This window comes from Python bivittatus, unplaced genomic scaffold, assembly GCF_059951505.1.
Source record: "Python bivittatus isolate LINGU-HERP-01145 unplaced genomic scaffold, Pbiv_v1 ctg000610_np1212, whole genome shotgun sequence".
Lineage (NCBI taxonomy): Eukaryota > Metazoa > Chordata > Lepidosauria > Squamata > Pythonidae > Python > Python bivittatus.
In genome coordinates this window covers 5,560,486-5,586,546 of record NW_028277088.1, presented here as the reverse complement: position 1 = coordinate 5,586,546, position 26,061 = coordinate 5,560,486, and the positions used below count along the sequence as shown (strand labels likewise).

The window sequence follows — 26,061 nt, the reverse complement described above, 5'->3', positions numbered from 1 at the left end:
ATTTGTGACCTTCCATGCCAGCTTCCCACAAGCAAAGTCAATGGGGAAGCCAAAGGAAGTCAGAAGTCGCAGTCACTTAGTGACCCATACAATCCTTAATTAATGACCCACACAGTCCTAGCTTAACAATGGCAACCGGGACTGCTGGAACTGCTGTTGCTATGCAGCGCAGTCATATGGTTTTTCAACTAACGACCATGTAGTTTAACAACAGAGTATCCACTCCCAATTAGTGTTAGGAGTATCCAATCCCAATCATGGATTACCTATGAATGTGGCTTGTGTGTGAAAGAGATAATGATTGGTATATGCAGACAGGGATCAAATAATATTGTAAATAGTGTACCCCATTAAATTTAACTGTCAATAATATAAATATACTTATTTTCATCCTGATTTTGTCTCCCCATCCCACCCACTTCAGGTTTGTTTGAATTTGCCTCCTGGCTGGTATATATGAATACATGTGTATATGCACCCACATATACAAATATATCATCGTGCACACATTAAAGCTGTGAGGAAGAATCTCCTATGCTGGTTTCAACTGGTGGTGGCAACTGAGGGTGACATAATAGAAAAGCTGGGTATTGTGTGAAATTGTTGTTTTTATGTGTGTGTATGTATGTGTTTGTATTATTACATATATATTATATTATTCCTTCCTTATATTCAAGGGCATTTTACTGTTGAGTAAATATGGTACCTATAGATTCGCATTCCCCACAGATAGTCACTCTGCCTCTTTTAGCCTATCTCTGATGTTTAAAATGTCTGGTGAATACAAATGACCTTGGTTATTCAGTCACTCTATGTAGTCCCTCTATGTCTTGTGCCAGTCTTTGGTCTCTTACTCGCTACTGTCACCATCTAAAGGTATTATGCTGCAGTGCTGCTCCTCCTAGAACTCTGGAAATGTTTGTTCCATATTTTGGGTGACGGCAGTTTCTCTGAAGATCAGTTGGGAAGTAGGCTGGTGGTGAAGCATGTATCTGGAAACAGACACATGTCTATCCAAATGAAAAACTGTTGAAGAACCATGCTGAAATCTGTAGTTTCAGATAAGATGGAATCCTCCTGATTCATCAGGTCATCTGATCTTGCTGAGCATGCAGCACCAATACCAGCCTCTGATTATCAACACAGGTACTACTGAAACTGTAGAAAGCTTCTAAAAATCACCTTCTAGGGCAGTGGAAGGCTAAGACTAAGGAGAGCCAGGTTCATGTCCTCAATTAGGGATACTCATTGGATGATTCTGGTCAGTCACTAACTCTCAGCCCAACTGACCCAAAGAACTATTGTGAGGAAAAATTGGAGGAACACTTGGAGGAAAGGCAGGATATAAATCTAACAACAACAAAAGACAACACACTGATGAATCAACCAATTTTTGTGTTGCATTTTTACTTTCAAGTTACAGCAGCTAACCCAGTGGGTTGGCTATTATTCTGGTGGGATTTTTTTTCTAGAAGGAGCATCTTTGGCTTTCTCCATTGGGATACCTCTAGCATTTCTGACCTTCTGGTAATGCTCAGAAGGATTTCAATACTTACGAAATGGTGACACAGGAAATTCCAGATTCTCAGGCATGATAAATAAATCACATGATCCCATTCATCTGCCACCTTTGTCTAGAAATAAAATAAGCCATGGGCTCATATGTACTGGATCTCAGGGTTGAAACTTTAGCCCAATGGCTTAGAGGTCACCATTCCTAAAGCTATCTCTTTATCTCACATCCAGTCAAGCAAGCATATTATCCATTTACAAAATCACTTCACAGATCAGACAGGTGGCACCTCATGACTCCATAGTGTCAGCTCACATGACACAATACAGGGATATAGCTACATTTTGTTGGCAATCACTCAAGAAGGCTAGTAGTGCTGCTGAGGCACTTCTTTGTTCTTCATAATTTGCCAAACTGCAGTTTTCTCCATGATGCCCATTTCCATCTGATACCAGCTAAGCCATTTTGCAAAACTGAACTGCCAACATCCTTAAAAGATATGGATACATCTGATCCCCTTTCCCTGTGAATGTCTAAGTCTCATTCTATTCCTTCTCCATTTCCATCAGAACCTCAATGGCATTTGTCAATGGCACTCAAAAAGCATTGTGATTATAGTGGTGCATCATGACTATGCTAAAAAGAGCTACACAGTCCCTAATTTGGATACTGCGGTCAAGATACTCTCCTAGAGGAATGATGAACACCATCTGACTGAACACTGGCAGCCATACTGCAATGCTGTGATGAGCCAGAATGGACAGCAGGAAGCACACATTTACACCAAGGGTTTCAGAACTGCCAAGATGCTTTGCAAGCCACAAATGTTAACACCCAGATGATTGCATGTTATCTTAAATTCAAGCTCAGATAAGTTATTCTATACTGAATGTACTCTTTGAAGGCTTGTTAGATAGGAGGATAGGTTTCCAGAACACAGAGCTAATTCACAAATCTCGACAGACCAATATTTTAAAGGTACAATGATTAGTGTGAGTTGTCCTTCACACATGCTGACAGCCATATACTCAATCCCATTGACCCTACTTTCCTTAGATGCCATCCCACAGAGCTGTAATGCATGTTCAAATTCTGCATGTTCACAACATGGATGGCAGTAAGCTCCCATGGCTTAAACTTGGCAGAAGCTACCAAGACACTAGACAAGGCATGGCTAAATAACAATCGTCACCGCATACTAAATGAAGCTACTTAAACTATTCATTGTGCTCTGTCAACGTGAGGATACAGTTTTGTACCCACACAAGTTTAACTCCAGTGCTTCTTTTTCCCACCTTTCTCATGACTTAATAGAATCTTGCTTTGCATTTCTTGGATTTCAAGCTAGGTGATGGTTGTTGAAACAATTGCTGTTCTGGTTCTAGAAAACTCTAGCTCCCAACATATCAGAGATGGCTCCAATTGCACAGGCAAAGTTGATGTCATTTTCCACAACTTGGTGCCCTCCAGAAACACTATGAGTAAAACTGCCAGCTCATGCAGACATACAGATATGCAGCAATCAAATGAGGCACTGTGCCTCCCAAATAGCAATGTGACTGTTGGAACAGGACTCATAATCTATCTTACAGTAACTGCTCCCATTTTAGATTTAGCATACTGGCAGGTCAATAACCTCAGAACACACAGAGGTAAAATATACTTAAGACATTGTGCCATGTTTAAAAAGCCCAAATCCAAATCATGATTCCTGGAAAAAAAACCAGGAGTGCAACACACAGCTGTATCATCAACTATAAGACAAGACAATGGACACATCTGTACTATCTGAATCCAGGATGAGATGGCTGTCAAAAGATATTCCCCAAGATCATATGTTGCATACTGAAGATGTTTTCTCTATCTCAGTTCACCTGTTACCATAATCTCCATCCTCTCTTTTCCTACCAGAACTAAGTTTCCTGGGGCAGGAGAAGGATTGTGATGGAGAATCTGGACAGTCACAGCCTGGCTTTGCTCAGAGCTGGCAACCATCAAGGATATATTTGTTCTATTTTTTCTTATCCATTATCATTCGGGAAAGTTTTTATGTCTGCAATACCTACAAATCTTCATACTGACTGATGACTGTACTGCAAAAGCAGTAATGCAATGCGTAGAACCTGATTGCTGAAGAAACAATGTCCCATCCTTTAGCCATGAAGTTCTCATAGTAATTCTTGTAGCCCATGAAAACTAGACGCTGTAGTGAAGATATGGAAGGAACCCCACCCACCCCCAAAATATTTTTCAGTACTTACCACCAGATTTCCAATCACCATGACCAGCAAAAACACCAGAAGACACAGTGGCTGACCAACAACTTTCATGCAGTCCCACATGGTTTCAATCCATTCCCCACAAAGAATGCGGAAGATGATGAGGAAGGAATGGAAGAAGTCCTTCATGTGCCAGCGTGGTAATTGTCCAGTGCTGCTGATTTTGGTGACATTCTTGTAATAGAATTCCCCAAAGAGCTGCATCCCGACTACGGCAAAAATGAAGACGATGATGGCTAAAACAAGGGTAAGATTTCCCAAGGCTCCCACTGAGTTTCCAATTATTTTAATAAGCGTATTTAATGTTGGCCAAGATTTTGCAAGCTTGAAGACCCTCAGCTGTAAGGGAAATCACAAAAACACAACTGAGTCTTTCAGAAGAGGCAAGAAGCACTGAATATTAATAAAAACATGGATACATGCATGGAGGGAGGGAGGGATGGAATAAAAACACAAGAGGAAGAGCCAGTCTGGATTAAAAACATATTGTAAGAGCTCTGTTGCTCTATCCTTCACCTTCTATTTTAGTTGATGTATAACCCTTAGTATCTGCAAAAGAAGAAAACAGCAGCCTGAATTTGGATATGGCAGGCACCACTCACACACTTGTCTCAATTAGTGGTGTTTTGAATGCACCCTCTTATCTTCATTGAGAGGGGAGTCATATCCTGTCTCCAGAAACTTTAGTCAAAGACAGGCAATTGTGGGGGATGGGGGAGCAAGGTGTTTGTAAGGTCTGTAGGGGATACGGCAATGAAGTTACAACCAGAAATGGGAAGAGGGAGCAGACATTTGGCTCATTTGGAGGGAGGTTCAAAATAGGGGTACTAACATTAGATGGTAACATCTAGATGATCTTGGGTGATCTCAAAAAAGCTAAGTAGGGTCAGACCTGGTTACTACTTGAAAGAGAGACTGCAACAAAACCCTAGGTCTTTAAATTAGAGTGGAAAGTTGAATGAAACACCCTCAAGGAGGCAATGGCAAACCACTACTATACTGTTGCCAAGAAAGCTGCAGAGATGTGTACATGAAGTCACCAGAAGTTGAGCAAAATTTTAGGGAGACTTTACTTTACTTTACTTACTGCTTCCATATCACACCTATTTTGGGGCTTGTAATGTTTTAAAAAAGCAAGCATTCTAACTCTGCCTACTCCCCTAAAAATAAGCATTGCAATCTTGGAAGTCTGTGGGGGCTGCAAAGATGGAACTGAGAGCTCCATGCAAGCTATGGACTACAGCTTGCTTACTTATACCCACGAGTGCTAATGTGGGCATGAACTAAATCCTTTGCTTGACTGGGATAGCCTAGCCTTAATCATTCACACAGGAAAAGATTATTCTAATGCACTCTATGTGGGGCTATCTTTATATTTTGTCCGGATACTGTAGCTGATGCAGAAAGCAGCAAACAGATGGCCATGTAACTCTGGGCTGAAGCAACTACACTGAACTGTGCTGAAGCAGACATGAATGAAGCAAGGTTCAAAGGTTGCATTTTTGGCATATAGGTAGTCCTCAGGTTATGACCATTCATTCAACGACCATTCAAAGTTATGATGGTGCTGAACAAATGGTACTTACCATGGGTCCTTGTAGTTCTGGCCATCACAGTGTCCCCACAGTCACGTGATTGCAATCCACTTGCTTGGCACCCAGCTCGCAATTACAACGTCTCAATGAGCTGCAGTCATGTAATTGTTATTTCCAACTTTCCCTGCTGGTTTCCCACAAGCAAAGTCAATGGGGAAGCCAGCAGGAAGTTGCAGTCATGTGAGGTCCTTGCTTAACAACTTGCACAGTCCTTGCTTAACGACAGCAACCAGGACTGGTGGAATTGCCATCGCTAAGCAACACGGTCACACAACGTTGCACTTTATGACTGTGTCTCTTAGAGACAGCAATTCCAGTCCCAATTGCCATCATAAGCCAAGGACTACCCACATAAAGAATGATAAAGCTTGGGACTAGGATACCTGATTGATCACTGTCTTCTCTTACAGAGTTGGGTAATGACCAAAATCATCAGATGAGGTGGTACTATGTGTGTAGGACTGAAAGAGTGATATCTTGCTGTTGTTTGCAGGTCATCCTTCTCTATCATGGCATCTGCCCTCTGGAATATTAGTATTGCTCTCTGTATACTGCTTACACTGCTTTGAGATTATAAACATGAGAATTGGTATAAAACTATTTTAAATAAATTAAATTAGTATTCTTTGCTATGCAGATTGCTTTGAAAATTATGGCTGTGTCCAGCCATAATTATCATATGTCAAACTGCCTATATCAACTTGGTACCCTTGAGATGAGTTACAGTTTTAAGGCTCTCTGGGGGACCAGGCTGGGGAAGCTGGCTCAGTAGTTTGCCTTCTCTGTCCTTAGTAATCTTGGCTTCATTTGTCCTCATTTGCCCACATGCTGCTAACTAGTTGTGTCCATAGCATTTAGGAGCTGCCACATTATCATAATTACATCAGTACAGTCACATGGCTCACCCCAGGAAATTGGATGAAATGGTAAACATGGGCAAGGACTCAAAGTTGCCACACAGAGGAAAGGAGATACAGTAATGCCAAGAAGACTAGGATCAAAAGGTTATGAATCTGCTTATGACAAGCCCCCCCCCCCAATACCTTAAAACAGCAAGGCATGACAACCAATACCAAAATAAGTGGTTTCATCTTAGCCCAAGCTAGTGGACTGTTAATCTCAAATGCATTATTTCTTTAGTTGGAAAAAAGTAAATGTATTTATTGCCACTTTCTGTTATATGGTTTAAGAAGAGGGAAATTTTTGAAAGGATCTGAGGTGACTTGTGGGGATTAAAAAAACTCCATTCCTGTTGCTCTGTAAGATTCATTAGACACCTTCCACAGGAGAATCTGGATGAGCAGTCATATTGTCTTTTTTCTTTCTGCCTTTCCTTTGGGAGTTCCAGATAGCATACATGAAGCAGGTTCTCTTTCTTTCATCCCAAAGAGACTAGCCTTGTGGAATAGAGTGGGCTGAGAGAGTGACAGGCCCAAATTCATGTAGTGAGTTTCTTTGGCTGGGGGTGGATTAGAATCTGGTTCTCTCTAGTCCTAGAACAACACTTAACTACTATACTGTATGCAGTTTTATTTATTTTTTAATCCTGCTAAAATTGTTGCAAAGGCTTCACATTTTATGTCTCAGAGAAAAAGAGAGAGATAAAATATTTTACCAGTCTAAAGGAGCGTAACACGGACACATTTCCCATGCTGGAAAGACTTAGTTCCATCAAACTTAGCGTGACAATTATACTGTCAAAAATATTCCAGCCTTGCTGAAAATAGTAATATGGATCCAATGCTATAAGCTTAAACACCATCTCAGTTGTAAAAATCCCAGTGAAGATCTGCAAAAAGAAACAGGATATTCAGTGTAAGCAGGATTGGCTCATCATGGGTGGTTTTCCAGATTGATGAGGAAACAGCTTATGTGGTCTTCTGGGAAGGCAGCACTGGCTGTAGTATATGTTTGATAGCCAACCACAGAATTCTTTAAAAATCTAAAGGCTGGCGTACATTTGCTTTAGAAATAATTTCAGCTGTCCCCTACTCCTCTACCATAATCGATCACTCAACCAGCTTATTCTGGAGCACTGAAACCTTCCTTAGGCATTTATTCCATTCTCCTTTAATTCTCATCCAAATATCTACCCTGAAATCGTAATACATTATTAGTTAATCATTACATGCACTGAAGGCCCTCATATAGCCATTGGTGCCTGCTATGGGTTGTGCCAAAAAGAGGAGTGGTCATGCTTCACATATGCCACATTGATTACCTGGTAAGGTCTCCACACTTTTGGAAATAGTCACAACTGTTATTTACAATAATGGGGAGCTTTTGAAAGTTGTTATGTAAGTGGAAAAAGCCTGTAATTCATTCAAACTGCAAAAAGTAATCCACATTTTGACCCCACCCCATTATGTGACATCTCAAGAGGCTGCACAAGGGATAATAGCACATGCTTTCCCCAGGGCACTTTTTTCACCCTTGGATTAGGCTAGAATTTTTCATCTTTGGATGTTCATCACCTGTAAAGGTCAGGAAAAGCAGGAAGGACGTTTCATAGCAGGTGGGACAACCAATTGTTATTAGCCTATACAGCTAAAAGGCCATATCTTTGTGGCAAGCAATATCCTTTTGTTTATTTTCCTCTTCATGGCCAACAGCTACATGGGTCAGGGATGATGACGTACTGATGTCACATGAAGCACAGGATTTCAGCCCTTTCTTTCTTTCTTTCTTTCTTTTTCTTTCTTTCTTTCTTTCTTTCTTTCTTTCTTTCTTTCTTTCTTTCTTTCTTTCTTTCTTTTTCTTCCTTCCTTCCTTCCTTCCTTCCTTCCTTCCTTCCTTCCTTCCTTCCTTCCTTCCTTCCTTCCTTCCTTCCTTTCCTTCTTTCTTTCTTTCTTTCTTTCTTTCTTTCTTTCTTTCTTTCTTTCTTTCTTTCTTTCTTTCTTTCTTTCTTTCTTTCTTTCTTTCTTTCTTTCTCTTTTTCTCCTAAAAGGAATGACCTGAACAAAGCTAATAGCATCTTGCTAATAGCAATGCTAACAGCATAAAACCAATAGGATGGTTTTATGGTTTTAAACAGTTTTATTCTTTGATGTTTTTAATGATTTCTGTGGGGTTTTTTTGTTTGTTTGTTTTTGGTTGTTTTTGTACTGGGTTTTTTTTTGTTTGGATTTTTAACCTTGTAACCTGCCCAGGGTCACAGTACAGTAGTGAGATGGGCAGCCATATAAAATTAATAATAAATATAAATTAATAAATAAATCTGTGCACTGTGAACAGAGGTGACAAATAAGAAGACAAAATAATGGCTTTTAGTTCCACTTCTGAACTTTCCAGTCATATGACTGACCATTGTTAAATATAGGCAGCTGGGCTAGATAGGCCCTTGATCTGCCCCATCATGTCACTTTGTTTATCTTCCTGTTGGAATGAATTGTTCATTATGACACCTTTCCCAGCCAGATACACTGAGATTGTAATTCCCAGAGAATAATTATAAATAATTCTGGGAGACGTGGTCCAAACGTATCTGAAGGCTACCAGTTGGAGGAAGGCAGCAAGACACATGAAGTATGACTACATACCAGATTCCCAATGTTGAGCACCTCCTCAAATTCTTTGGTCATCTTGTAGTGGTCCATGGCCATGAAGAGTGTGTTCATCACAATGCAAAGGGTGATTGTGAGGTCGCTGAAAGGATCCATAATGATGAACTTGACTTTCTCCTTGACCAAGAGCCATAGTGGGCAACAATCCCATATGAGAAATTTTACTGCAAAATGTTTCCAGCAAGGAGGACACTTCTGTTGGGATTCCTCAAGCTCTAAGTAACAAGGAGCAGAGCACATGGTGGATAGGTAGCAGAAGCAGAAAACAGGAAAGGAAATAAATGCATTCACTGCAACGTTCAGCAGATTTTATTTCTTTATTTACAAAGGGGTTCCCTGGTTTCATGTGTTTCAATCTGTTTGGGGGCAGATGCTTTTGGTATCCAATTAGTATGTTGGTATCCAATAATAATTGCTGGCATAGGGGAAAGTGAATGCTGATATTTCTTACATATATTAACAAAAGTTTTTTTTCCCCCTAAAATGTTAAAGGTAGTCCTTGGCTTATGTCCATTCATTCAGCAACCATTCAAAGTTATGGCAGCGCTGAAAAAATGGAAGTGCGAACAGTCCCCGAAGATCCAACTATCGCAGCACCCCTCTTGGGTGCCTGGCTCATAATTATGATATTGCAGGGAGACACGGTCACGTCATTGTCATTTGCAACCTTCCTTGCCGACTTCCCACAAGCAAAGTCAATGGGGAAGCCAGCAGGGAAGATCACAAGTCACTCCAGTAAGTCGCTTCTGCCCACAATACCCCCCAACCTGCACTCAGCCTCCACCGACCCTCGCAAGCTTTCCCCCAGCCTCCCTCAATTCGTGCACAGCTTGGGCTGGGCCTCCCAAGCCCTCTCTGGCCTCCCTCGATACATGTGCAGCCTACACTGGACCTCCTAAGCCCTCTTCCATCCCACCCGTGGCACCCCTTTGCTCCTTACCTGGGATGCCTGCAACTTCCTGCTTAATGACCCGTGCATCTTGGGGTTACGACAGCAACCTAGACTGCCAGGGTTGCCATTGCTAAGCAATGCAGTCATGTGATGTTGCACTTTACAACTGCATTGCTTAGCGATGGCAATCCCGGTCCCAATTGCCGTCATAACCTGAGGACTACCTATATCTTTGTCTTTCTGTGTAAAAATATTATATTTTTAATTTCTGTATTCTTCCTTAAGATTACTTACATGATCATGCATATACATGCCAAAGTTTTATTTGCTCTTTTACTTTATTATCTTGCATTTGAAAAAAAATGCTTGATGTGTTTCTTTCATTTAAAAAAAGCAATAAAATTTTAAAAGGGGCAGAATAAGTTCTTCAGATACAGAATGTGATAATTGAAGCTACAACATTCTGGTTGAAAGGAGGTCTTAGTTTAGAAAAGGAGTAAAGGGTCTGTGGGCCTTCAGAGAATGCTGAAATACAACTCCCAACATCCTCTGCCATTGGCTAAACTGGGTGGGGCTCTTAAGAGTTGTAGTTTGGCAACATCTGGAGGTCTATAGTTTCCTTAGCCTTCGCACAGAGCCAATCCTAAGTGCCTCCCTGTTTTCCTTTCTTCCATCATCTTTACAGCTAAGTAGACTAGATGCAGAATCTCTCCAAGGAAACTGTGGCTGGGAAGGAAGACCTAATATGTGCTGAAGCATACACACAAGTATGATGCTGTCCTACTCTTGGACTGAACTTGAATTAAGCATCTGACACTAATTTGCAGGTATGGTTAGCCAATATGGAGAGCTTATGCTAGCTGAAATAGATGGGCAATAGTCTAACATGGTTGCCACTTCCTCTACTTTTGGTTGATTTAAGGCAAAGTGGAATTTATACTTCTCCAAATGACTTGGTTCCTGATACTTGGACAAAGCTGGCACCATGTGAGCTCTGTTTCTTTCTTAAAAGTTTCTGAAAGCCAAGGCAGCCCAGAGAGTTTTAGTTAGAGATGACCCATGCAGAAGCATTCAGGCCATTGTCACTCTCTGTCTTCATGGTTGGTTAAGGAATGCATATCATCTTCTCTCACCCCCAATGACTCTCAGCTCTCATTTATCCTTAGGACACATGATTAGGAATTGGTTTGTTGAAACAGAATCCAGCCTTCCTTCTTTGCCAGTTTAACACAGGCAGCAGACTGGTAGATGGTCTTGGGAGACATCACCTCATAATATAAGATTGGGGAGGTGGGAGGGGGGTATCACATCTCCAAATTCTTTCCCACATTCAAACTGGAAAAATCCCTCCAAGAAAGTCAACAAAGGGCTAGGCCAGAACATTCATCATGTTCTCTCTGGAGGCAGTTTGTGCGTGGGGTATCAGATTTTATTTATTTATAACATTTGTATAGCTGCCCATCTTAAACCAAACTCTGGGGGGCTTACAACAAAGAATAAAACAATATATACAATAAAAGCAAAAAGCAAAAAACAAAACAGGACAATAATAAAAGCAAAACAAAAATCCTCAGTAAAAACAAAACAAAAAAAATAGAAAAACCTGGCACCTCAGCCACACTTTCCTGATGCAACCCACAACATTCCCCTCCCACTCTGACCTCACTCTATCTCAAAGCTTGGGGGAAGAGTATTGTATGCTCTCCTGAAGGTTAAAAGGGCGGGGGCCTGTCAGATCTCAGGGGGAGGATGTTCCATAGATAGACTTATTATTTCCCCCATGTATAGTTTAAAGTATGGAAGTCGATTCCACCATCTTATTCCCTCCTCTTCCTCTGAGCAGATAGACCCAGCTGTTGATGAGAAAATTAGGAAGGAAAAGATATCTGGTGTGGAAAGGAACATGTTGGAGTATCTAGGGAAGCATCTAAGAGGGGAGCATGAAATGACCTGCAACATAGCTGCAGAACAATATGACAATGACAATTGTGCACTTTGTAGGGCAATTTCCGCACAATAAGTGGTTACATTCAGGCCATATTATGCAACTTACTTACTTCTGAGTTGATATTTATACAACTGCTCTGTGGAATTCTGAGCTTCTAGAAGTTAACCAAATGTTGTTTCTGAATGAAACAATAGAAAATCCTATTAAGAGGAGATTAGCAGGATTTCTTTCCCAAAGGTTAAATAAAGATCTCTTAGAGATACTTTCATCTAGGACACCTTTCCCCAACCCGGTATCCTTCTCATGCACTGGAACTGCAACTCCCAGAGCTTAAGATCATGTTGCCCAGGAATTCTGGGTGTTGCAGTCCCAACACATCTGGAGGCTGCTAGGTTAGGAGGAAGGCTGATATAGAATATGTATTTCAGCAAGCAACTGGCAAGGTGGTGCATGACCTGATATTCTATTCTGTAACATGATATTTATGATACAGAATAGAATATATTCCCTGCATCACAGGGAAGTCTTACCTTCCATGGCACTGGTGATGATGCTAACAGCACTCACAGCTCGTTGCCTTTGAAAATGTTCCTCAGGTTGATCCATAGAAAGGCGATGGGGTGATAAAAGCTGTCTCTTGTTTAGGTCTTCAGATGGAGAGGTCTGTGTCAAGAAACACACCCCATGAATAACTCATATAAGCCACACAGATGCAGATCTTATCCCGTGAATGTGATTTTCTTTTTTCATTTGTTTGCCTTTATTCCCATAGCTCTTTCCAAAGAAACAAAGTCTCTGGTATGAATAATTTCCTCAAAGGGAAAAAGATTGTTAGAATGCATTTTGCTAGCTGTGGTGGAGGAAAAGTGGGCAGCACTCTCTAGTCCATAACCAGAGACTATTCTTACCCCTGGTTGCTGGGATATATCATTCACCATTAATCAATCTAATTAAAGGGGGCATGTGTGGAAATAATAGATGACAAAGCCAGAATTTCAGCCTGGAGGGCATCAGAAGCAGAGATTGTTGACTCAGCCAGTGGCCCAGGAAGTAAATGCCCTAAGACTGGTAGCTGGTAGCCCTAATTTACTATTCTACCTCAATTCCTTACCACCACATCCTGCCCAATACAAAGGAGGTAAAATCAACATCCTATCCAAAACAAGACCATCCAACTACAGGAGATAACCCCAACCAAACCAAAAAATATCCCATAAACAAAGAGTATGTGAAGGTCTCAATTAAGCAATCAAGTTACATATTACATGGATCTTGTTCATGTCCAAGCCTGCAGGAACAATCCATTAATTCAGGGACTTGTGAGCCTTCAGATGTGGTAGACTGCATCTTCCAGTATCTCTTGTTGTTAGCCATGCTCTGGGAGTTGGTGCAGCTTAACAACATCTGGAGGACTGCATCCCCCCCTCTCCCAGTTGATGCCAGATTGCTCTAAATAATAATGCTTTATCTCATATATATATATATATATATATGTATGTATGTATGTATGTATATGTATATATATATATATATATATATGTATATATATATATGAAAAAGTTCACCTAGTTATATTGGCTGTAATGGACAAATCTAGGTTACCCTCACCACCCCCCTGGAAGTCATTAGGAAAGAGCCCAAGCTTGCTAAAGTTAACTCAATTTTTGTTCTCTTGTGGCTGTGATGATAGAGTTCCCTGTGGTGCCTGTTGAACATATTCATCTGTCACTTTTGGCAAGCCTAAGATCTTTGTTTTTCCAAACTCCATTTCTGTTAATGTTTCTAAATGACACATAGATGTTAGCAGGTGTGGTAATAGTAGGAGTGGATCTATGGCAGGCAAGTGTTGTGTTTTGCAGAGGAGGAGATGCTTGGGAGAGCAGACGATGCACTGGATATAATAAGATGGCTGAACTGTTAAACTCAAATCTAGTTTGGAAGAGATTTCCTTTGATAAAAAGGCAATTGGCACAATGCCACCCAAACATAAGTCATGTGGAGAGGAAGTGTGTACCAACAAATAGGATAAAAAAGAATGCACTGCTCCACAGTTATATAGAAATGTTCCCTTGGTTCATATTTCACAGTTGAATAAAAATAATCAGAGACTGTCCATTTCAACAAATTCCAAAGGGTCAAGTATAGAATGCCCTTTATTATGACAAATATGTGTTCTGAATACAAATGAACTTTCAAGGAATATGGCACAGTTCTCATTATATCAGAGCTAGGACTTCCATTAACAAAAAGTCAGAAGTGAATTCAGCATCTGTATTGATGATCTCTAATTTATACCATGTTTCCCATTTTTTCTGTTCATTGCAGGGGGGAAAGGGAGACAAAGCCCTAAAAATTGTGGAAAAAAATGCAATCAATCAACCCATCGCTAAAAAAACTTCAATTTGGTTCTTTTTTTATTTGTTCTGAAACGAACATAATTGGTAATAAATGGGTACTTTTTTAGTACCCATCATCATTTGTTTGTGGATGTAAGGCATTATTATTCCCTGACAGCTGCAAAAATAAGTAGCTACTGCTTTATTTTTCCAGAATGACCAGGAATCAAAATGGCAACTGCCAATTTACCACTTCTATCACTGCTGGCTCAAAATGAAACAGTGTCCAAGATATGCTAGGAAACTAGAACAACCAGGATGAACTGGCAAAAGCAATTCTGCTCCTTCTCACACTCACAAACAACAGAGTTAAAGAAGGAACATTATATTCTGAAATGTATGCAAGTAATAAGATCTATAGAATTGTAAGGAACTCATAAAGCCAAAGAAGTCTTCAAAGACAAAGGTGAATCTCAATGAAATACTGTAAACTTTAAAAAGATATTGTTAACACTACATAGAATAGAAGCTGTGGAGAATATAAGCAGCTGTTGTTGAAAATTCCTACCATAATTTATGTAATGGAAATGTGTTATGAATTTATATATATGATTATTATGCAAAGGCAGAAAAAAAGCTTACATCAGAAAAATTCATGTTAAAAAACACCTGCATTTAGTAAATTTGTTTGAAAAAGGCATGCCAGAGATTTACATTAAAAACCATATATTGTGGGAGAAGTTGCATTCAAAGCTCCTTGTCTACAGAAAGTTGCAAACAACAATTTAATGCAGATTTTAAAAAAATATATATTATTTACCTTTTTAAAAAAAGAATTAAAGTGTAAAACACCAGAATACTACCGCATTAACTCAAAGAAATGGTCTGGATTTCACCTGGTTTATCTTCCTAGTACTAGAATAGCACAACTGTTTATAAAGTATTAGTAGTACAAATTTTGATGATTGTGACTGTTATCTGTATTATTATTATTTATTAATGTATTAATGTAATAAAAATATTTATGTATTTTTATGTATTTTTATTGTATTTTATGGCTATTTCTAGTTTTATTAATGATTATAGTTTCATAAAGTATTAAGCACAAGTGTAAACAGTAAAGCTATTGGCTTCATTTTTGCTGGAGGTGGCATTAATGTTAAAGATTATGATGTTAAGATAAGTTCCATTTGAAGTATTCTTTGCTTATATATTTATATAACAATTGATCCCTATGCATTTTGCTCCAAGATACTTTGAGCAGGAAAGGGTATTTTTTGTAACCATTTTTAGACACCCAGCTTGGGGAACACCATAGAGAGAGCTGCCTGTGCCAAAATAGCCTATGCAGTTCACTTGTTGAAATTCCCGCAACCCCAGCAAAATTTGTGGATAACCTCTGGTGGAACCAGGATAGGGATTGTGTATCTATCCTGGTTCTTGTTCTCTCAATGGCTTTCAATACCATTAATCAGATATGAGGATTCAGAATGGGTGGCACAGTATTAAGTGGTTCTCTTCCTTTCTCCATGGTCAATTCCAGTACTGGTGTTGGGAGAAGACCTCAAGGACAAGGCCCCTTTTCTTGGCAGGGAACAATGCTGTTGCCTCTCCTATTGTACTGGCATGTGGGAATGACCTTGGGAGACAGGGCAACAAGACGCGGCCAAGAGAATGGTCAGATAAAAGTCAGCTTAGCTCGCAGCAAGAATGTGGACAGGGCAAGAGGCTCAGAAGAGACCTTCCCTAGTTTTTTGGGCTGTAAAAGGGATGGCGGGGGGAAGAGAAGTATTTTCAGACTTGCAAGATTCTGTTAATGTAACCTTACAATAAAGTAGAATTAGCTCATCTGGTCATGTTTCCTGTTTGGTCTACCTAGTAAGGCTGACATCAATCTTAGGTTAAATTAACAAAGTCTTGCAAGTCTGAAAGTACTTCTCTCCCCCGTCCCCTTTACATCCCAAGAAACTAGAGAGGGTGTCTTCTAAGCCTCTTGCCCCACCCACATTCCTGCTATGGGCTCAGCTGCCTTTTATCTGACCATTCCTTGGCTGTGTCTTGTTGCCCTGTCTCCCAAGGGCATTCCCACATACCATTATATTATTGAACATCTACATGAAGCCCTTGGGGAAAGTTATCCAACCAAATGGGCTCAGATATCATCTGACAATGCCCAACTGTCTATCTTGTTCCCAAGCCAACAAAATGATGCTGTCAAAGTTCTGTTACAGTGATTGGAAACTTTTGGAATCTGGATAGGGAGGAAAAACCTTTGGTTGAACCCTAGCATGACCAAGTGGTTATAGATTCATGAACAAATCAGGTCTGAAGATTTGCCACCTTTAGTCCTGGATGGGGTTGCATTTCCCCAGATGGAACTGTTGTGTAGTTTGGAGCTATACTAGACTCACTGCTCCTTTTTGTACAGATTCATCTTGAATGGCAATTATACCCAGTCCTAGATTAGGAGACCCTTCTCAGTCACCCATGCCTTAGTCACCTTACACTAAACTTACTGTGATATGTTCTGTATGGGGTTGCCCTTGAGGATCACTACAGCTGGTCCATCATTTGAATTGCTATTGTTCAATTGTTATGGTTTCTCCCCCCTCCTGCCCCTGCAAGGCTAATTTTTTTTTAGTATTGTTTTAATTTATTATTTACTTGCTCTAACTTTCTGTAACTAGCCAAAGTTCTTGGTGACTGAGCAGCCTTAGAAATTGAAATAATAAACAAACTTCTAATATCTTGTGACCAAAACAACTTCCAAATTTTAAATAAATCAGAAATATTCATAAATTGGAATGGAAGATTCTTAGTACCCCATTGGATACAATTCCTGGAAATTGTGATGCTTTCAACCACTACAGTACAGTTCTGATATGGGATCCAGTGTAGGCATTCCCTCTGAAGATAATCTTAATGGAGGAGAAGATATAACAAGCACCATTTGCATTAGCTATTTCTGTGTGAATTTACACACCACTCAAGAATTTGGGATAATATTCCCAGCAGTTTCCAGAGGATTTAGACCAATATCCATTTTGCTAATGCTGAGGGTTCTCATCTCCTGCTGATTGAAGTGGGAAATGAGAGCCTGCCTGCTCTTTGCTTGGTGGAACAACAGCAGTAAATGAGTAAAACTGAAGGGTGACTGCACTTGCCATTAAGCTGCTGGTGTTCTCCTGATGTGGTCCAGTGAACATTTTAATAAATATACATATTAATAGAAAATTACTCATCAGTTGTACACTTCTTTGTAGGCTGAACAGAAGATGTTGGGGGCACTCTCAAATCAGGCTCTTCTTTCCCAATCAATCCACTATGTTTTGAATCACAATTGAATGTTTATGGTGATCATCTTGAAAGAAATTATTATTAACTGTATTTTTTCCTCTATATTTTTATTCTGCTGTATTCCACCTAGGGTCTGTGGATTGGGGTGGGCTACAAAAACTGGAAAGTTCATCCATCCATCTTCCTATTTCCAACTTGGCCAGACAACTGGACTCTATGAAGGAAGGGCAATCTCTAGGCTGTAGCATTGGCTAACACCACACTCTAACATTTCCCTTCCCACTTGGTATCCTCTAGATATGCTACATTCCAGCGTGCACAATCCTGCATTTTCTGGATTACATCTAGTCAGTAGATGGACAACTGAGGTCAGAAGTCACTGGGGTCACTTCAGGCCTTATAAAACTTTTTCTGTCAAGTTAGTTCCTCAGTCTCATTAGCTCATCTCATCAAAAAGCAAACTGAACTCCAAGCCGCATCAAAATTTGATCTCTTATCTGTTTTCTAGCCTGTTCATGACAATATCTTTACTGATGGCCTAGTTCATCATTGTCTCAGGTTGGGAAATCACCTCAGCCCACTGCAAAGCTAGGTTCTGGGTGTGACATGGTCTTTCAGTTGGCTTAAGGCATATGGTTCCCTTCAGATGAAGCTAAAACTTCCACAAAATCCTGACAGAGAACAAACACTTCACAATCCCAATAGAACTTCCAAGTAATTATGCATCCCCTCCAGGTTATCCCTCTGTAATTACAAATCAGTAATTCCCTCTTTTGTGGACTATCCCAGGATAAAACAATAAACAAAATAGGTTTGGGTTGCATTAGAATGTGCAACTCTACATCAACTGAATTATTTCCATGGAATTAAATAGGATAGAATCACGAGAACATGTAGATAGTTAACCAATTGTAGTATTAACATGTGTCACAATTTCATATTCTCTTTTACCCTTTACTGTGTCTCTCTATGGGCTTTTCCTCCATAATAATATAGCCATAATTCCCCTTTTCTGCCTTCATCCCTGAAGAATGTTTAATTCTGCTGTACTAGCAAATCTGCACTGAACTATAAGCAGGGATAGTTGAAATATAAACAGCATCCACAAATCAAGACCAGAGAAACAATCTAGGCAGTCAAGGTCAGTGGAAACATGGAATCAAGCCCTGGAGCTCTGAACATACTTAGTTATGTATCTATTTTTAGATGTATATCCCACCTTTTGTTCAGGAACTCAAGTCTCCTTCCTCCCATTTTTTTCCCGGAGAGTATGTTGGGCTGAAGGGGAATGACTGGGTCAAGTCACCCTGTGAGGAGCTGTTCTTGAGGGTGGACTAAAACCTGGGTCAATCCAACACTTTCACCACTACACTATACTGGCTTTCTTTATTCTCCAGAAAAGTTAAACCAGAGCAACATCTACTAAGGATGAGACAGCCAACCCAGGAGCAAGAGCAACTTGTGACTATAGACACAAGGAAAGACTATTAGAAAGTATTGTAGAACAAATGAGTCCAACACCTTTTTTTTTTTTTTTGCCTACTGATTCCTAGGAATGACAAGGGGTTGGCTAGTAAGCATTTTTAGCAGTCACTGACATCTGAATTATCATCTTAACCAAAATCTTAATCATGTTCACTGATAAAGCATCCAGGCTGCAACATAAGGAACTGACCTTTTCACTTAATATATAGGGGGAAGATGGATAGAAGAATTCTTAATCCCAATCCCCAGTAACTACAGTAACTCATTGTTTAGGAGTATCTCTTAAATAAACTCTATTTATTTAATCTAGCAAGCCTAGCTCAGCCCACCAGCCATGGGCTATATAAATATCCTCACCAAGGCTCTGTAAATATTCTATTTTTACTACCCGTCTTCTTGTGTTGGTCTGTCTGTCTGACAAGCTTCTGTAAGTTACAGTATATGGTTGGTTGGTGGGCTATGTGAGCCTGGCAGCTGACAAAGAAAATCCAAATGACAAGGCAAAAATAAAAGTAGACCCACCGTGTCAGCTGTTCCATATTTCTCTGTGATAACTGGTGGCAACAGCACATCTGTTGGAGTAGCTGGATCCAGGTTTTCTCCACCGCCAATCAGTGACACCACTCCATTGCAATCCACTGAACTGTTCCTTTTGCTGTTGTGTGTGTAGTTTGGAGAGCTATAATTCCCTTGGCTCTGCATGCTCAGCCGTCTCCCATTCCTTGGAATTAGCAGCGACCCATGTTGGCTTTCACTTTCCCCAACGGTGCTAATGTCATCATCAGCAAAATCTGCCTCTGAACCCATTTCCCTGCCACGTATCCGGAAACTGAAGACACTTCCATGGCTGGTCTTACGTTTCACTGAATTTTCCATTGAGCCAGAAGTAAAACCCAGGAGAGTCTTGAAGGACCCAAAGAGAATGGAGGAGGTTGGGGGGGGGGGCACGGAGGGAGAGAAATAGAAAGGAATTAATTTAATAATGCATTTATTGGGTGCTAGGAAGGTGTCAACTTCTATCAGATAGCAAATCTCTTCACATATATTTATGAGACAGCAATTTTGGGAGAATGATTGCGGACAGATGGGGTGGGACCTCATCTGCTCTGCACAATTTGCCTGCCACTACATTGGCACCTGGAAGCCCACCTGCTTATCCTCCTGGGCTAGATCACACCTACTTGGCTTCCAGCTGCCAATCCCTATTGTAGATGCATTTTATTAACACAATTTCTTTCCCACTGCTGTCTCAAACTCTTAGAAAATATTCTGAAGCAAAAGCCCTCCCCAACACAATTCTGTTTTAATCATGCCAACATCAAGATGGATTCAAGAAGAGCAAGCCCTTAATAAATTACATCCTTCATTAGATGAGCCCTCTCAGACCCATGCCATTAGAATAGTCCTAACTTTTCCAAATCCAGAAATGTTAACCAATGAAATGTGCATACACAGCCATGGCAGTTCCTACAATCAGGGTGATAGCTGGAATAAGTTAACAACTGGGGAACAATGAAAACTGCTGCAACACACACACACACATGAATGAGTAGATGCACAGATGCCACCAGCAGTATTTTTTCCACATTTGCAGAAATGTACTACTTAAAATATTCCCATATGGAGAAACTTGATGGCCATAATAGCAAAGTGAACTTCGCCATGATCCAATGCAATGATTAGAGTAGAAGAAGAAACAGGATAGAATAGGGACATTGAAAGAGAAAGAGAAGTTTCCATTTGTTAATCAGAGAAAAACAGTTTCTATAAAGCCATAATCAAATTGATTAATCTTGTCCTGATAATTAAACAGATTTTGATCAGATTTGGGCTCAGCTTCCCAAAAGGTGCTAAGTGCTTTGAACCTTGTATGTACTTGGCACATAGGTGGATGACAAATGCACAAATGCAAAATGAAAAGATAACTCATCCGCTGAAGGAATACACCAAGAAACATGTTGCTTCATTTCACATCCAGCCTGGCATTTGCTTTATTATTATTTTCTATACCAAAACCCATTCAAAACAGACCAACTCAAAAGTTTGGTCTAGTGGTTAAGGCACCAGGCTAGAAACCAGGAGACTATGAGTTCTAGTCCTGCTTTAGGCATGAAAGCCAGCTGGGTGACTTTGGGCCAGTCCCTCTCTCTCAGCCCAACTCATCTCACAGGGTTGTTGTTGTGGGGAACATAGAAGGAGGAAGGAGTATCAGGCATGTTCGCTGCCTTGAGTTATTTATTTAAAAAATAATAAAGGCGGGATAAAAAATCTAAAAAAAAATCTTGTAATTAACAAGGCACCGCACTCAATTAAACAAGAAGAATAAAATCTCTCAAAAAAATAATATTTGTAAAAAAATATTGTAATATTTTTTTTTAGGTTACAGCACTTCAGAATCAATCTCCAAAAACTAGTTCAGCGCATATAGGAATGCAAATGTAGCACCTGTCTGTGACTCCTTAAAACAGCTATTTCTTTTCTCTACAGCTGTTGTGCAAACCCAGGAAAGGATACACCTGCTTTAAAATGTTGCAGGAAAGAGCTGTGTTCATACTCCTGAACTCTCCAAAACACCCTTTGGAGACAAATCCAAATGTTGCACACCCTTAGCATCCTTAGGTAACTGAATTCATCAGTGCTGAACTTCAGTGTGTTGTACAGAGTTCTGGATTGAAAGAGCAATCATCTGTGATGGAGGAGAGGGGCAGGGAAGGGGTTGATACAAGGATCAAAAGTCATCTTATATGAAGTCTCTTGGTCCCAGGACTGTTCTCTCTGATTTTCAGTAACTGTTCAAGGCATAATGCCTTGTACAAGTAAAAAAATTAAGTAGTAGTAGTAGTAGTAGTTAAATTAAGAGACTTGAAATAATTCCAGACAAGGCCTAGAATATCTGTTTCTAAGTATGTTAACCTAGATAATGCATCCATCTCTGTGAAAAGGAATATGCTAAGCTCTACACAAAACAGTTATGACATTCCTTTGATTGACATTTTAGTGTAAAGACTAACCGGTCTTCGTTGGCCATCGTCTGATTCAGACTTTACGCCCTCTTGATCTTCTGTCGCATCTTCCGTCCCTGAAGATTTCTTTTTTCTTCTTCGACTCCTTTGTTCCTTGGAGTTCTTCAAAGCCAAAGGTGACATTTCAAACGAGCTAAGTGACAATGAATCAATTCCTCGAGCTAAAGCCTGAAGAAAATAAAACAGCAGAAATACCTAAACTTGACGTCTCTATTTGATAACCATGCAGTCATTAGCTACTTGCATTAATGACACCCAAGATTCTGTTGTATCTCCTCAAACAAAACAAAGCAAAAAATCTCAGTGTTTGTGATTTTTTTCAGGGGCACTCATACATCTCTATTCAAAGCAATCCTTGGAAGTTGAATTCTTACTCCATAAAAAAGGAACCCAGTGTAATTTGGAGGTGAAAATTCTCGTAAGAAAAATGTGGAGCTAGAGGAAAGGGAAGTGTCCTGGACTGAGACAAATGTTCCCTCCCCCCCTACTAACAGAAATCTTGCAGGGGCATTCCTCTCATTCCCAACAGCAATTTCTTGAGGCCAAAAGGGCCCTCCCTCTGCCCCCAAGAGCATCATGCCCAATAGTAAAGCCGCACTATCATTCCCATTTGCCTGACTTTCAATCCTGAAAAAAAAATCCCCTTTTCTGAGGCAAGGGCTGCAGAGAAGCTGGGGAACAGGACCTTTTCGTCCCTGGTTCATGCCTTCAGTGACTAATGTCCATTAGATCAGGGTTTCCAAACCTTTGGGGCCGATAGAGACGTTCAAAATTAGGAATAGAACATGTTGTAGTCTCTCTCACAAAATGACTACCCAGTGGACTCCTATCCTGAGAGGAAATTGAACTAGATGACCCCTCTGTGGCCCCTTCCTGTGGTGCCTTCCAACCCTAGGATTCTATGACCTCACCATTTATAAAACACTGCAGCTTGCTACCTGTCACCACTCCAGCCTTACTTCTCTCAAAGTACTCTGTACTCTATTGGCTTATATTTGCCCTGTTTCTCAGCAAATGGCCATACTCCCAAAGGATTGGCATGCAACCATTGACCATTTCAATTCCTAAGGAATGTTCCTGGAAATAAAGATCATGCTGGAGGCTAACATTTTGCTTTGCAGCATGCCAGCTTACCATTTAAAAAATAATAACAAAAATATTGTTCTAAGTATGTAAAACATTGGGGAAGAGGGAAGATGCTCAGCATGAAGCAAAGGAAGCATTGACAGACATGCTGGTGCCCCAGGGAAAATGCTGGACATTTCAGAATAGACTTTTGCTAACTGGAGCTTTCCAACTTTCCATGAGGAGAGCCAGCATGATTCTCCAAGGTGCAGGATTGTTCTCCTTTTCCTTCCCATCCCCCACCCACCCACCCACCTACCTGCCAGAGAGAGAGAGAGAGAGAGAGAGCGCAACCGAGCAAGATTGCACAAATCTAACCTTCATAGATATAAGACTTTAGATTGTATACCTGCTGCATACCCCTCCCCCCAATGCATAGCAAAAGGAACATGCTCCTCTTGCTAATTGGACCATCAGCCTTCTAACAGTCTCAGCTTGTGACAAATTTCCACCCTCCCCTTCAATCTCCAGTTTTCAAATCCAAGATAAGTATCCATCATCCCCATGTTCACCAGTCATGTGCCAGCACTCTCAGCATCTAAACATTTGGGCAGAGGCATCTACTGCTGTGAAATTTCCTCCTCTCTTAGGAAAGCAAAAGTACCATCCTATATTCTTGTTGCCGATTCAGAATGCTATTATCATCATGGTTGGTCGCACAGTCAGCCAGATGTTTAGGCTGGATTTGGCATTTTTATCCACCTATCAAGCCCTTCCCAAGGACCTGGGATATCAGACTCTTATCCCACAGAATGACAGAACATGCTGTGATCAAGGATCCAGAGTAATAAACCCAAGCTGTTGGCTTAAAAAAACCAAACTGAATATATAATACACAGATAAGATGGTCTTTGCTCTTTCACATATCTGGGCAGCTCTCTCAATCACTGCAAGAATAGTCTGCCAAAACCAAGGGGTATCAGATCTGAAGCCAAATTTGTCACTTGGGAAAACGATGATGGGAAAATGATGATGATGATGATGATGATGATGATGATGATGATGATGATGATGATGATGATAATGGTGGTCTGGAAACAGCAATAAGAAACATCCCGTAGTGTTTATGAAAAAAAAGAGGACAACAACTAGAAAATGGACATCAACTAGCAAATAACACATCATCATAAGGGTCAGAATCTTTCCCTTTAATCTGATTTTTCTATCTTCACATTGTTAAAAATAAGGGAATAAATTTTTATTTCCTTGTTACCCTGCTTGCCATATTTTCAAGGGATTCAAAGTGACATACAAAGTACATCCCTCTTTCTCTCTTGAACAAAGAATTTTATCTGCATGAAGCCTGCAAGGTAGGTCAAACTGACAAATCATGGTTTGATTACTCAGTGAACATTATGCAAGCCTAGGGAGCACCAAATTAGGGAAAGTGAGGCTACAGTACTCATTACAAAGTCCTCCCTTTGATTCATATGTTAGCCATAATGAGTGATGATGCAGGACCCTACAATAAAATGTTACAGCATGAAATGTGGCTGTTTGGGATTCAGCTATTCAACTCAGTTACATTCTACCTTCCTCTTCCTCTTAATAATTAATTCGCATGCTGGACCCTTATAACTCCTATAATGTTCTGCACATGTTTTAATTTCAATACATCTGTAGAACATCAGGTTGGAGATGGCTAACCTATTAGAATGTGCAGTGCTTCAAATTTGGAGTTCTTTGGAGCACATGGCAGTGTGAATGCAACATCCATCTCCAACTCCTAAAAGCAGCTGCCTCCTCCACAGCTGTAACCCAATCCCAGAAAAGACCCATTTGGCTTCAGTGGTCATAGACAGGTGCTCTGTGTATACTTCTGCATGGCCCAAAGCACCTTTTGCCTTCCAGTCCAGAATGCGGCACAATCCTATTTATTGTAGAGGGGCTTCCAGATTTTTGCCAGGGTATACATTTGAGTGGCTTAACACTGGCCGGACAGTTGGTAATTCTATCACCCAGTCTTCTACTCCATTCTGTACAATGGGGAGGATCAGCTTGGAATCTTGTCCATGATTGGATAGAATAAATTATGATTTATAATGTGTAAAATAAATAAAGTAAATTATTGCTGTAATTTATTTTATACTTTCAGATATGCAGTCTCAATTGATACAGATCCACCAGAGTTCTAAAATCTCCTACAGTCCAGTGCATTGTTTTTATAAATAGTTATACCTTCCAAAGGATTATCTATCCTACTGTTACTTCCCAGTTTGGGGCATTTTGCCTTCTTGAAGAGCAAAACTGACCAAATTCATATTCACTGACAAAAGCCATGCATTATTAAGGGTTGCCCATTTCACAGCTAGTAAGTGCTTTTTTTTTTTTTCTTTTTTCTTTTTATACCTTCAAGACAGTTTTGACTCCTGATAACTTCCTGGATAAGTCCATGCAGTTTTCTTGGCAACATTTTCAGAGGTAGTTTGCCATTGCCTTCTTCTTAGGGCTGAGAGAGAGAGAGAGACTGGCCTAACCTGCCCCAGCTGGCTTTTATGTCTACAACACTGCTAAAATTCACAGTTGCCCAACATCTAATCTAGTACTGTATCTTTCCCACAATATGGCTTGGTGTGAAGGGGAGGGATTGGTCCAAAACTACCCAGCTGGCTTCTGGACTTAAGACAGAACTAGAACTCAGAGTCTCCCACTTTCTAGCAGTCTCTTTAACCACTACAACCGTCTCTCAAATGCAACTTGGCTCACGCTAGCCAGCACTATTGTATTGCCTCTCTGCATGCATGTCCTTGGCTTTTGTTCAATGAGTTATTTTATTTGCACAAGGGAAAGCTCAGTACTGTTTGAACAACTGACCCCTTCCATTATTTTATTTGTTGACTAATGAGGTCCTAATGGCTGTTTGAAGTTGGGAGATCAATAAAATAAATCTGGAAAAAAAAAACCCTGCTAATTAACTGGAATGGATGGTGAGGGTTGCCACTATTGAACAAAAAGCTATTAATTTCCCTCTAGTACTAATATGCAACAGAATATCATTGAAGATG

The 26,061-nt window shown here is 40.2% G+C and overlaps 1 protein-coding gene across 7 annotated transcripts in view; it reads right to left on the bottom strand.

Moving 5' to 3' along the window:
* The window catches only part of LOC103066749 (sodium channel protein type 5 subunit alpha), a 287,467-nt gene that overhangs the window by 126,032 nt on the left and 135,374 nt on the right, over positions 1–26,061 (bottom strand). For all 7 annotated transcript variants that reach the window (XM_088150287.1, XM_088150288.1, XM_088150285.1 and 4 more), the window contains 6 exons: positions 21,920–22,099; positions 19,431–19,811; positions 12,321–12,453; positions 8,927–9,165; positions 7,003–7,176; positions 3,775–4,131 (listed from right to left, as the gene is read on the bottom strand). In XM_088150287.1, the coding sequence (XP_088006413.1) occupies positions 3,775–4,131; positions 7,003–7,176; positions 8,927–9,165; positions 12,321–12,453; positions 19,431–19,811; positions 21,920–22,099 (1,464 nt within the window). The remainder of the gene's footprint in view (positions 1–3,774; positions 4,132–7,002; positions 7,177–8,926; positions 9,166–12,320; positions 12,454–19,430; positions 19,812–21,919; positions 22,100–26,061) is intronic.